Source organism: Myotis myotis, unplaced genomic scaffold (genome assembly GCF_014108235.1).
Source record: "Myotis myotis isolate mMyoMyo1 unplaced genomic scaffold, mMyoMyo1.p scaffold_m19_p_14, whole genome shotgun sequence".
Taxonomy (NCBI): domain Eukaryota; kingdom Metazoa; phylum Chordata; class Mammalia; order Chiroptera; family Vespertilionidae; genus Myotis; species Myotis myotis.
Window position 1 is genome coordinate 31,923,976 of NW_023416318.1, and position 13,521 is coordinate 31,937,496.

Genomic DNA, 13,521 nt, shown 5'->3' on the forward strand with positions numbered 1-13,521 from the left:
TCCATCAGAGCGAGGAGACCCGAATGGATAGGTCTGCCTGCGGGGCCTGTAGGTTTCTCCTGCCGTCTGGCCGCCCAGACACGCTGAGGTCACAAAATTGCCACCAGCATCCCTGCTCCATTCTCGCCCAGACGACTGGAAGGACAGTGTAAAGCTGGCGCGAGGAGAAAGGGCGGTTGAGCTGGAGAGTGTCTTTCTCCACCAGGACCTACTGGGCATTTGTTTACAAATGTCAGCCCCGACCCCGGCATTCACAACGCCACCGGGGACGGCGATCGAGACTCCCCCGCTCTCCTCATTTCGGGTCCACGTAAAGCCCAGGGGTCTGCAAGCCTCTGAGAGAGGATCAGAGGTCTGGGCAGCTGCACCCACTCACTCGGCCTTGCTCGGCTCCTCGCGGCCGGTTAGTCCTGAGGGGCAACGCCCCTTCCGGCACCCGGGCCGACGGAGGAGGCGGGGTCCGGCCGGGTGGCCGGCGGTCTGGGCCTCCCCGCGAGCTACAAACTGGGGCGTTTGGCACAGGCGGCGGCGCAGGGCGCAGAGGAGGGCGGCACTCAGGCGGGGAGGCCGGGAAGACCTTCAAGGACCCCGATTACTTTCCTTGAATGAAAAACAACAACAACAACAACAACAACTGCTCCCTCTCTGTACCCCCGCCCCCCGCCGTAGCCTCTGGGGGGACCCGAGCTCCAGGCAATTGTGGCCGGGGACAGTAAACACAGCTCAGTTGCCTCAACTTTCTCCGCACATAAAAGTTCCCGGCGCGCGGTGAAATTTGAATATTTGATCAGCCCCTTTGAGTGACCCTCATTAGCCTGGCGCCCTGCTAAGGCCCCGCCACTGCAAGAAAGCTGCTGGGCCCGGCATTTGTAAGCCTTGTTAGCGCCGCTTAATGAAGCCGCCCCCACAGCTCAAAGGTGGCCTCCGGGGCTGGCGGCGGGCACCTCTGCACCCTGCTCTGCCTAATGAGCCCCACCGCCACCGCCTCCACCTCCCACATCCTCAATCGCGGAGTTTGGCTCTATCTTGGGCCATTGCACTTCCCACTGGCAGGCTTAGGAGAGCGGGCACAAACCCAGCCCAGCCCAGCCACGAGAGAGAAAGAGAGAGGTGGGAGATGTGAAGGACAGGAGCCTTACAGGTTGGGGATTGGATTTTGAGGCCCCGGGTTGTAGCCCAGGCAGTGCACTGCCAACCTGTCCCAAATTGGCCAGTTAGTCACCCCAGTGCCTTAAAGATGCACCTGGCCTAATATGGGGCGGCAGAGGACAGATGCCCAGGGGTGGGTCAGCTTTTCATCCCAAGTTCCTTTGGTCTCCACTACCCAGGAGGCCACCTGCTCCTTTGCAGGGATGCCCTCATGACAACCAGAGCTGGTGTGCTAGGACTCAGATTTGGAAAGGGATGTGCACTCTCACCTCCTCAAACCATCGCTGCCCTCAGCATCCACGTAACCATGTTATGCCCCTTGGCACTAGGGAAGGCAAGGTACTACAGTCTACCCTGGCCACTCCACGAGAGAGCCATGGCCGCGCTGGTCTCTCTCTCATCACGCTGCCAGGCATCAGAAGGGCTGAGAGAGTGCTCAGGGAGGGTCACCTTGGACAGGATCAACTGGCTGCTTGGGTGAGACTGGGACTGAAAAAGGCTTTGAGGGAGAGGAAGAGAGGGATTGCTCTGGAAAGAAGGGGGACCAAAGTCACCAACTACATTCCCGCTGAAGCAAATATAAAGAACCTTATTAGAAGTTGTGCTACGGTCCTCTGACACCCTTTCGTCGCTGTCCCTCCCTCCTCCTATGCCCTTTTCCCTGGACAGTTGTCACTCAAGGTCCCTCCTTGTTCAACCAGCTCTTGGGCTTTTAAGGGTTACTTTGGGGGGATTAATGCACTGGACTTGGGGAGCAGGCTGCTCTCAGAGCCATACTCTGGGCCTTCTGTAGGTGCCCCCCCCCATATGCCCACAATCCCTCAGACATACAGCAGGCTGCCCAGGGTGGCAACCTCAGGACACCATTCCAAAGCAGCTTTCACTCTCTGCCCAAAGGCCTGATAGGCCCCTGGGATAGCAGAGACTTCTAAGTCCACTTGGTTCCTCTTTGCTCTCTTCCGATGCCCAACCGGTGTGCCCCAACCAATTTACCACCCAGGTCACCCTAATTCAAGCCCCAACTGCTGATCTCTAGGGACCATCTCTGAGCTGGGCAATGCGTTGTCGGGGCCTTGATTCATCTAAAGGGCAAAGGTAGGACTGGGGAAGGGAGGGGTGGACTCTGCTGGCGAGATAGGGGACTGAGGCAGAGGGTAGAACTCAGCTCTGTGGCCCCAAGGCCAGGCCTACCAACTGCTCAGGGGAGGAGGCGAGGGGAGGGGGGCTAGGAGTCCGTGGGCGACGGTCGGGGCATCAGCGTGGGGGGCTAGATCCAGAGGAGAAGGGCGAGAGGCGGGGGTCGGGGGAGCGGGGCGGGGGTAGGGGGTGCGGCTCTTTAAGAGCACAAGGCTGGCAGGGAAAGCGCGCGGCCGGGGCTGGTAGCGCATTGACCCGAAGGGGATTTAGAGGGAAGGGAGCGGCCGGCACCGGGGGCTTTGTCCGGGGCGACCAGAGAGGGCGAGGCACGAGAATAAGGACAGGCCGCGTCCTGAAAGGCCGCACGGAGGCGGCGGCGCTGCTGCTCTTGACTTCTGAGCGGGGCTTAGAGAGCCTGCCCCGGCTTAAGCCGGACCCGGTGCCGGGCCCTGAGCGCCCAGCCTGCGGGCTCACAGCCCCCGGGCTCGGAGCTGCGGAGCCGCGGGATGGGGAGGGCACACGGGTGGCCAGGGACCTGGCCAAGTTGCCCTGTGCTCTACAGCTGCCTGACGCTAGTGCAGAGCGGCGTGCGAGCTGGCCCGGCCGCGTCGGGCCAGGCCCGAGAAAGACTTTTCTTTTTCCAACTTTGTCTTTTGGTTTTGTCTCCAGTTCGAGCAGCTCCGGAGCCTGCCGACCCCAAAGGGAGTCTCAACAGGTGGCCGGGTAAGTCCATTTGAGAATTCTGGTCATACCCTTAGCTCCTCCCCGGCCCCTAACGTTCCCCTCCCAGATCCCTCTGGCCGCCTGAATTCCCGGTGCTCCTCCCGCGGGGCCAAGGCGGGAGGAGGAAGTTGGGGGGGGGGGGGTTGAGAGGTGCCCTCACCCTGGGTGTCCTCGGGCTCCCAGTTCCAGCCCAGGACCGCTGGCCGGCGCCATCGCAAAGCTTCACCCAGTACCCCCGGGTCCCGATCACCTTTAGCTCCGTCATAGACGCCGGTACCCCAAGTTGTGGGGGGGGGCGGGGGAGCATCACTGACTGGAAGTGGGCGGGGGGGGGGGCGGGGGCTACGTGGCCGTGCGGCCTTAGTGGGGGTTTGGAACCCAATAGACACCCTCTTTTAGGAGAGACCGGGGAGCCCGCCCGGGGAGCCCTCACCGGCTGTACAATAGCCCGCAGCAGAGCGCCGGCAGCTGGGGGTGGGGAGAGGGTGGGGGAGGTGGAGGAGCAGGAGGAGGGAGGAGAGGGAAGCAGAGAAAAGCAGAGGCAAGAAATCCCGGGCGTCCGAGCGAAAAGTCGGGAAATGTCCTCAGAGCCCGGGCGCACGCCCTCTTTGTCACACACACGCTTGCACACGCACTCACAGCCACCAAGTAGCCCAAGCACGCGGCCCGAGCCGTGCGGGGTCGCACGCCGAACAGGACTGGAGCGGCCCTCCTGCTGCCCAGACCCTTCCGCCGCGCGGCCGGGGCCCGGAGGATGACTGGGGGAGCTAGGAGGACCCCCAGGGCTGGGCGCGGGGAAGAGCTTACCTGCGGCAAGGTAAGGGAAACCAGGAGCCAGGAGCAGCGGCGGATAAATATTCATTAGGAAGTGTGTCTCCTTTTAAACCGCGCGGCGTGCGCTCTCGCTCCGATGCCTTCCTCCCTCCCTCTGTCCTCTGGTGCGGCTTTCTCCCTCTCCGCTCAGCCTCCCCCCACCCTCCCCGCTTTCCTGCGAAATGCCGGGTGGGTCCCCGTCTAGCTGTAGGAAGGCTGAGCCTGGGGAGAGTCTCCACAGCTGCTTGTCTTCGCTCTTGGGGCACGCGTTCCCCAGCTGCCCTCCCTCCGGTCGCCCAGCCCCTCACCCCCTCCTAAATTACTACATCATTAGCTTTATTTTCCTGTGTGTGTGTGTGTGTGTGTGTGTGTGTGTGTGTGTGTGTAGGGGGGAGGGTGACGGCACAGTTCGACCTACCTCCCCAAAGCTAGCCAAAAGCTGGTGCTCTCCAAACCTGCCCCAACTCCATCTCCATCCCCACCCATGCTCCCACCCACATCCTCACCCAGTCTTGTTTCTTACCCCCCGCCTTTCCTCTCTACCTCCATCCTGTACCTACCCAACTTCACCATCCCCTCCCCTCCCGCCGCCTACCACCGGGATCCCCAGATGGATGGGCAGTGACAGGCCAGGGCTGTAGGTACAAGGATCCCGCATTGGGGGTGGGGTGGCCCTCTTTCCCACGTAGCTTCTCTCGCTTGGCACTCAGTGGGCATCTGGGCAGCTTGGGCTTAGGATCAGAACACGGAGGCGCACATCAAGGGCCTCACCCCGCCAGGCCTCACGGTCCCCTGGGTCTTGACCTGGGAGGCTGCATGGCTTCACTTTGTGCGAATGAGCGGGAGAGACAGACCAACACACCGGCGAGCTGATGATTGCCTTCTGAGAACACACTGACCCGAAGTTAGTCGCAAGTTTGCATCTTTCTCTCTCACGCTCTGAGCAAACACATCCGCAGGATTCCAGGAACTCAGAAATCCCTCCCGAGAACCGTTTCCAGGCGCTAGGGAGCACGGGCCCACCCCCGCGCGCCCGGGCCGGCGCTCCGGGACCTCGGAGACTAAGAGGCCGCAAGGTCGCTCCGGATGGACGACCGTGGCCACCATACTTGGTACCTTTCCTTCCCGCTCCAGGTACCTAGGCCACCTCAAGGGCGCTAAGGGAGGTGTGGTCCCCAGGTGCTTGGGGGTGGCCGGCTGAGCTCGGCGCGCCGAAGTGGGGGCGGGAGGAGGGGCCGAGGGGGCGGGCCCAGGACAGTTCCCAGCTCCCGGTAGCGCTGCTCTGGGGAATCCGAGGGGAGTTTTGCTCCCAAACGAGCAGACTCCTAGCCCAGAGGTGCCGCGACTTTGGATCGGGTCCTACACCTTGCCCAGGTTCGCGGGAGCGCAAGCGGCCTGTGCTGGCCTGGGGCGAAAGGTGCGGTCTCGAGTCTCTGGGCGATCACGCGACTTCTCCCTCCCCCATTTGGCCTGATCCTTTGGGGCCCCGAATCCACTCCCACCCTGAGAGGCCCCAGAGGCTCTTTCGACTCATCCCGAAGGGAGTGAGGAGCAGAATCCTCGCTGGGTCTCCCTCCTCCCAGAAGGTTAGGAAGCTGCGCAGTTGAAGGTGTAACAGGCCCTAGAGGGCCCTGGGTCCGAGAAGCGTTATTAACCTTGCACCTCACCTACAGCCCCCAGTTCGCACTTGCCCATCCATCTACTCCGCAGCAGGCAAGGAGGTTGCACGCGAATCCGAGCTCAGGCTTAAGCTGTCACTTTACTGCACACGGGGTGTACAGGCAAGGTGTACAGGCAAACTGTACGCAAACACACGAGGGTATTAGAAGAACGTTAGCAGCAGAATTTGAAGAAAAAAGAAGTGTCCACAGACAGAATGTTCGGATGCACGGGTGCACACCCAGTGCTCCAGATGCAGACAAGAGCCACAGTGCCAGCGGCCCGTGACCTCAGCCACATGGGCAGATGGACAGGAAGCCACACACAAGGAGAACGGGGCGAGCGAGGATGCAGGCCCCCAAGCCCAGGGCTTCCTGCTAGAGGGACCTTGGCTCCTGACCAGGAAACGTTGCTGAGCCGACTGGGGGAAAGATTTCGGGTCAAGTCCTGGAGACTAGAAAGAGCACTTCATCCACCCCAAAGCCAACCCTTTCACCTGCCTCAGCTGGGCTGGAGACGCCCAGAAGAAGGCGGTCTGGGAGAGGTTCACTTTGCCCTGGATTATTTGTCTTTACTAGGAGACTGCGTTCTGCAGGAGGGTGGGGTGGGAGTGAATGCTGTGAGATTCCTAAATCCTAATGGGACCATGGAGCTCCAAGGTTGAAGAAAGGGAGGGCCCTTATTTTGCCCCTTTCACTTCTCTTAACCTAAATATAGTCGTCCAAACAAGCCTGAGCTGGGCTCCACACACACCCTCCTGCCCTCGCTTCCATTCCAATCTCCTTTAGAGCAAATAATCCTCAAAAGAACGCCTTAAAGCAGACGGAATTATTTGGTTTATTAAACTTTTTATTTTTTTTTGGTGAGATACAGGGAAGTTCTCATCCCCACCCCTCTCCCATCCTAGACACCGCCCACTATCCCCACCAAGCTGGGGAGTAGGATTCCCAAATTCAGGAGGGAGTGCACAGGCTTGTTTGTGGTTTCGGTTTGTGGTTTTCCATTTGCCTGCCCAGTTCCAGTGAACCTTCCAGAGTCCAGACAGTAGCCAGTACAGTTTCTCTGCAGAAGAGGCAAGGACACTGGACGCAATGGTGCCCCCCCCCCCTTCACCTCCCTTCCCAACTCTGTCTCTGAAAGTTAGAGGCAAGTCTGGGGAAATTCTTTCAGAAAAAAAAAAAAAGGAAGAAGAAGCAAAAGGACTTTCTGGGCCAGCAAGTTTGATGCCCGCCTTCCAAGGGGCAGAGGAAGGTCCATCTTGCGCAGAAGAGACAAACCAGTTGGAAAGCATGGCAGGCAGGTGTTTGAAGCGTATGTCGTTGCCCTAGAAATGGAGGGGGTGTGGGGTATGAGTAGGAAATGATTTCTTCCCTTTTGGAGGCAAATTCTGTGCTCTCCCCGCCCCCAAGATATACTGAATTCCTGGGCATTTTAGCAAGAGTTTATTCTTGTAGTTGTTTTGAACAATAAAGAGTAAAACATCACTTTCGAGGCCATTCATCTTCCTTGGAAGGGCAGTTTCTTCCTAGACTTTTTTCTTTCCTCAGGTTTGGTTTTCCTTTTCCCCCAATCAGCGTCCACTTGCTGACACACCTTGGGAAGAGACTGCAACAGAGAGAAGTGAAGAAGGAGACCACACTCCTGAACCCAACGTGTAAGTTCCTTTCCTCAGAGCGGAGATTCAGGACTCGAAGAGCAGTCTCCCTGGGGGCATGTCTCCCTTCTCTAGGTAGTGTATTTAGAGCCTTTTCAGTCATAAAGAACAATCAGCCGTTGGAGACGTTTCCTATTACTGTACTTACCAATTAATTCTACAAGATTCTTCAAACACTGATTTATAAAAATGTGTGGACATAGCTAAGATCCTTGCAACATGTATCCATCAAGCAGAAAAGCAGTTTGTTTTCTCATAGTCCCCAAAGTCCCAGCAGAGTCATTGAAGCAACTGTTTTATTTTTAATTACAGTTGGTATTATTATATTAGTTTAGATAATATTATATTAGCTTCATGTGTACAATAGTGATTAGACATTCATGTAACTTACCAAGTGATCACCCCGATAATGGAGCGAATTTTTTTCTGTTTCCTAAATGCCCTTGTCACCTCTGCCGGAGCCACAGGGCTCAGGGCAAAATCTCGGAGGTTTGTGACCTCTCGAGTAGGGCCTACGGTTTTGTTAGGTTTCTTAAAGATTGTGTGAGGTGTGAGCTCGCTCTCTCTCTCTCCCTCCCTCTCTCCCTCCCTCCCTCCCTCCTTCCCCAAAATGAGCCCCATAGAAGCTAACCATTTCTGTAGCACACTGTGCAAAGAGCTGAACGGTGTTGTCCGGTTCAGGGTTGTGGGTGGGGGAGGGGACAGCCATCACGTTCAACTGAAAAATAAAATAACCCTCATACCCCTTTAATTTCTTCTATTTAATAGTCTCACCTCCAAAGGCGACTTCACCCACGGAGAGCCCAGGCTTCCAGCCACAGCCCAACGGTGCCGCCCGCCGCCCGCCCGAGAGGAGGTGCTCCGACGGCAAAAATCCCATACATTTTTAACTACAGTGATTACTAAATTAATAGCAGGCACTAAGACAGATGTCAAAACGTCTTGAAAATGTTTATCTGTGAATAATTGAGAAGGTGGTGGGACGCATTATCTGATTGTGTAATGAAATATGTATGAGGAACAGCTGTTTGCAACAGCCCCCTCCCGCCCCCTCCTCTGCTGGGGCCCTTCTCTTCCAGGCGGGAGTCGCGGCGAAGCTGGTCGCCCGCGTCTGTCCGCTTGGAACCCGCTCTGCCCCTCCGGGGCCGCTGCAGAGCTGGGCTCCAGCGCGCCCCAGAGTCACCCGCTTTCCAGATAGAGGACATCGTCGGCATGGAGTCGCCCCCAGCCACGCTCTTTCGGCTTTGGAGGCGGCGTGAGGCTTGGCTGCCCTTCGAGCCTTCGGGGTGGGCCGCGGACTTGGCCTGAGACGCCCAAGGAAAGCCGGGCCGGGGGCGGCGGAGGCCGGGAGCCCGGGGGCGCCCGCCGGGCGGGGCAGCCTGCTCGCTGGAGAGGGCCTGGGGCTGCGCAACTCATCGGGGCGGGCCTGGGGTCACCGTGGGGCGACCGGGCTCCCCTGCGGGCTTTGTTCCCCGCCCGGCCAGCCCCCTCCAGGCCCCCGGTCAGCCCCTCCAGGCCCCGGCCAGCCCCCTCCAGGCCCCGGCCAGCCCCCTCCAAGCTCCGCGCCGGCCTGTTTCCCCAGCCCCGCGCCCTCCGCCGGGCGCGCAGCTGCCCTCGGGGCGACGCGGGCGGCGCGAGGCCGGCCCAGGAGTCCTGGCCCCGCAGGAAGCGGAATGTGTGCGTGTGGCGGGGGGTGGGGAGGTCTGGGGACCCTTCTGGGGTTCTGAGGCCGGGGAGGCGGCCTAATGGGGCGCACGGCCTGGTGGGCGGCGAAGGCCCAAGTCCTGGGCTTGGAAGGGGCGGGTGGCCTGCGCGGGGCCCGACCCCAGCCCCGGCCCCGGACCGGCAGGAGAGGGCGGCGGCGTGTGGCCGGGGGTCCCGCCTGGCTGGACCCCAGCGGCGGTAGCAACCCCGACACCCCGGTGACCGCCTGGGCGAGCTGTCCCCGGCGCTGCCTCCGGCGCTTCGCAAGGCGGCGGCACCGCGTCCCGAAGCCGGGCCCTAGGCCTGTCCGTGGCCTCCGCCTCTGCGGCCCCGCGGCCCCGCTCCCCCCCGCGCCCCGCGGGCCCCGTCCCTAGTGCGGGGCCACCGGGAAGCCCTGCCCCGCAGCCTCCGGCGGCTCTGACCCTGCGGGCGCTGCCGCCCTGGCCGCTCCGGGCCGGCGGCGGAGGAGCGCGGTGCCGGACGCCGAGCGGCCGCGTTCCCCACCGGCCGACGCGCAGTGCAGGTGCCGTCGGGCGCTGCTCCTCCAGCGGGCGTCCCCCCTTCACCTAATCCCTGGTGCTTGGGTTCTAATCCCACACATGACGGTTAATCTGCAATGATACCGCTGCGGAGGGACCTGTTGCTAGCGAGGCACGGTGATTTGTCACCTTGGAAACAGTTTTAAATAAAGATCATAACAGCGATGTCAACTGTGTTTATTCTCCGGGTGGGGAGCCTGGCGGCTCCTGGGCGGAGAGGACGGAGGGTCGGTGTCGGAGGGAAGGGAGCGAGGCGCGGGCGGGAGAAGCAGCCAGTCCGCCCCCGTCCCGAGCCTGCTGACCTTCGGGGTTTTCCTTCGGGAAACTCGCGGGGTCCGAAACCGCAAAGCACGGGCAGAGGAGCCGTTTGCAAAACTCGGGAACGCTCGGTGAACTTGAGCTACTGCGAGGAGCCTCCAGCCGGACGCTGCGCCCCCGGGACTCCAGGCGGCGGAGAGCGGAGAAAGGGCGGCTGGCGGGACCCTCCTCCTCGCCGCCGTCCGTGGACCGAAAACGCCGCGCTCCGGGCGTCCTCCGCTGTGAAACCCGCCACCGTCAGCAACCACCACGGAAAACTGTTCGCACACCGAAAGCAAAATTGAACATAATTGCTCTTATTTATCAATTGCTTTTACAGCATTAAAATATTTTTAGTTGCATTGTATAAAACACCATCCACTCTGATGACTACCTGCCATATCTGTGGATCTGCTCCTTGTGTGTTCGGCACAGCGATATTAACCATCAAGAAAAAGCACATCTTATATATTGTATCTGTCAAGCTATGTTACAATTTCTATGAACAAAAAAACACATTATTCTTGTTGAAGAAGCTATGAAGCTTCTTTCATGAGCACTTTATGAATAATCATAGTTGTCAAAAAGAATTAGAGATATAGATTGTAGATGCAAAGGAAATATTAGGTACACAGAATAAAATATACAGTGGGATTGAGGCACAACTATTTTTCTTTTCAAAATAAATTTTTACCGAGGTGAAAAAAACAACAAAACCCTGGGCTATTAAGCTTACTTAAAAGATGGCTTTGTTGGTTTAATTATACTGTAGTTATTTTATAAATATGTTTCAAAGGAAGCTTGCCATATTGCATGTCAATGAGGACTGTAAAGAAACGCTCACAAAAGCTAATGCATACCAAACACCAAATTTTAGTCATTAGCATTCTTATTTATCACAAACTAAAGAAACCTATTAACAGACAAGAATTTCTATTTAGCTAGCATTACAATGTTTGCCCATTAAAATAAAAAGGGCAAAGTATGTCCATATATTTTTTTTTTCCCTTGGAACTATACATTCTTGCTGCCTAGACAGGTTCTTTGGAGAGATTGGAGGACATTTCTGGTTGGGGAAACAGGAGTCTATAGTGGGAATGGGCCAGAGGTCCCAGAACCACTATTTTTAGTTATCAAACTTAATGCTATTCATTTGGGAAAAAAGTGCAGGGCTGGGGCTCTGAGGCAGGCTGAGCACCACATAGTAATGGAAGTGTGTGAGGGGCCCTTTGTCTTTAATTTGTGTTATATGCATATGCAAATGATCTATTGTTTTTCCTCTGGGGGTGGAGTGGATAGCTTTTGTTTGGATGTTAAAATTTCCTCAAATGCTCCCTAGACAGGGTACTTCTCCCAATGCAGATTGCCCTAGTAGGAAATCCCACCACAACAGTAAACATAAGGTTATTAATTCTAGAAACACGCACACACATATAGATTTGTGTCATTTAAAAAAAAATCATTTTCCTTTGAGCAAAATCGGCAATTCTGCTGTCATACCAGAAGTAAATGAATATGTAAACACATTTTTTTTTTCTGAATGCCTATTTGACAGGGAATAAACTTTTCAACTATTTTTTTCTTCTTCTTAAAATCAAGGGTGATTTTTTTTTCCTAATTCGGTAGGGAAACAAGTAAATATCTCAGACCCTGAAGTGAAACATTTGGAATGATAAGGAAGAGTTATTTTGAATTATGGTTGGTGAGAATTTTTTTTTTAAGTGTCCAACAGGAAAAAAAAATAATAGTTACACAAACTTGTTAATCTCGGCGCATTTATCAAGCAACTCAAGTACAGGTTCTTTGGGCCTGACGCTCAACTCAACAGGATCCATTTTGCCTGTTTGGGGGAGTTTTTGCATTAAAAAGATTGAAAACTTCCAAGAAAGGTGCTTCTTTGAAAGGCCCACCTGAAAACAACAGGTACTAGAAAGAAGGAGGGCATTCCTGATTTCACAAAGAAAATCTCTGTCAAAAGTTATGAACAGATTTTGCAAACCCCACTTGAAATCTTAGTTTTCAATAATAAAAGTCGCTGGGGGTAGGTATCCTCTCCCCTGGGATTACTGGGGCAGAGCTGAAGGAGGGAAGTGTAATGGTTCCTACACTGCAAACTTGTCCTTCAGTGACAAGGAAAGTCAGTGTATGATGAAAGCAGCTCGGGTGCCTGCCGCAATGCTGGCACTACTATATCTGGACGAGGTGTCAATCCCCACGTTTCTAAAGCATATTTGATACAGAGGTGGGGGGAACTGCTTTAAAACCTAAGAGTGTGTGTGTGTGTGTGTGTGTGTGTGTGTGTGTGTGTGTGTGTGTATTTTTAAAGGTGACACTTGCCAATAAAGGCCAAATCTATACAATTATTTGGATAACTCCACTCCTCTTACTCACCCCAAATTAACCAGTCTGATTTTCCCTCCACTGCCAAGAGCGCCCATATTATCTCGATAGGCCACCCACTTGCCTCTCTCTCATCTGCATCTTTCCTCTTCATTGAATGCTGAATACTACGAACAGCCAAGGAGGAGAAGGCTGTTCCCCATACATTTAAACCACGCTGGTTTAAATCTCAACGCAAGTGGAAGAACACCCTGTTTCAGTTGCCTTCAATGCAATTTCAGAGTATATTAGAGGAGACCATCTTGGTGATGCAAAGATAAGTAAGACGAAAACACTTTTCTCAGGGAGCTGATACTTGTTGAGGTGAGGAACATACACAGGTCGGGAAGGCACAGAGCAATGCTATTCTATGGATGTCCTGGCTGGGAACACAGGAAAGGAAACATGGGAGAAATCTCGGAAGGTTTACTGGAAGAGGTGGCGTTTGAACTGAACCTTGAAGGTTGAGTATGATTCAAGATGGTGAGGAGAAGGAAATATAAACAAAATTGGCATCCAATTAAGGTATAGTGACAGGTCTGACATAAAGTAGGCATTTAAAAGTGCTTATTTAAATGAATGAATGAAATTTAGAAGTCTAATAATAAATCCCTCTAAACATTTCTCCTTAGGATGGCCTGCCTGCTATGTTAACCTAAAGCCCTCTTATTTCTCTCCTTTGATGGTGTCTCTTTCCCTCATTCAGGCTGAGAGAGCTCATTTTGAGGTTACTGATGATGTCTAGGGCTGCAAAATGATGCCGTTGGCACCAGGAAACGAGTAACAGTCTTATTCAGAGATGACTTCTCCATGGGCAAATGTTCCCTGTATTGATGTCCTGTTTACATTCTTGCAAAGATGGGGGATTACTGCAATTCTATGGAGTTTTGTATTTTTAACAAAACTTCCTCTATGGTACCAATTTAATGTTTTGTTTGAAACATGCTGGAATGCAACATGGTGAAAGGGGGATTGGTAGGCTTTTATATACAGAGCAGAATCCACTGAAAATGGCCTCTGAATGAGAAACAAGGAAACCTGGTGGTGTACTAATTAGTGGGTGGAGAAAGTGGCTCACCCAACCCAGCTTCACTCTTTCTCATCTGAGAGGCAGAGACAATACTGACTCCCCTTGTCTATGTGAAGAGATTTTTGTTTTTGTTCTTTAAAGACAAAACAGTAGGAAGGTAGGTTTTTACATAGCTCTGGCCTCCAGCATTATAGGATTCAGGTGATATTAATCAATTATGAACAGCTTTTTTTTTGTAATCCTCTGGAAACAGATGCTTATTAGTTTGAGCTTTAAGACACAATTTTTAAAATTACAACCATCAGCAAAATAAATAATACTGGCAAAATGGGAAATCTATACTAATAGGTCTTTTCTTTGAAATGCATTTTTATGCTTTCATAGGCCTTCGGGGCTGGGACATGGAATCCACATTAGGACTCAGCAGAGATTTGCTC

At 54.7% G+C, this 13,521-nt stretch overlaps 1 protein-coding gene across 1 annotated transcript; it reads left to right on the top strand.

Annotated features, from left to right (window-relative positions):
- Positions 1 to 1,456: 1,456 nt before the first annotated feature.
- Positions 1,457 to 8,615, top strand: LOC118669438. Its single transcript, XM_036335541.1, has 4 exons — positions 1,457 to 1,483; positions 2,507 to 3,009; positions 7,056 to 7,135; positions 7,904 to 8,615. Exons 1-4 carry the CDS (start codon positions 1,457 to 1,459, stop codon positions 8,023 to 8,025), a joined length of 732 nt encoding a protein of 243 aa, XP_036191434.1. The 3' UTR covers positions 8,026 to 8,615.
- Positions 8,616 to 13,521: the final 4,906 nt, after the last annotated feature.

Bases quoted from the DNA above. Each gene is read 5' to 3' on its own strand.
- LOC118669438 (XM_036335541.1), top strand. From the start codon at position 1,457: ATGTTATGCCCCTTGGCACTAGGGAAG. The intron at 1,484-2,506 runs GCAAGGTACTAC...CAAGGCTGGCAG, and splicing joins GCCCCTTGGCACTAGGGAAG to GGAAAGCGCGCGGCCGGGGC. The intron at 7,136-7,903 runs GTAAGTTCCTTT...TCTATTTAATAG, and splicing joins CACACTCCTGAACCCAACGT to TCTCACCTCCAAAGGCGACT.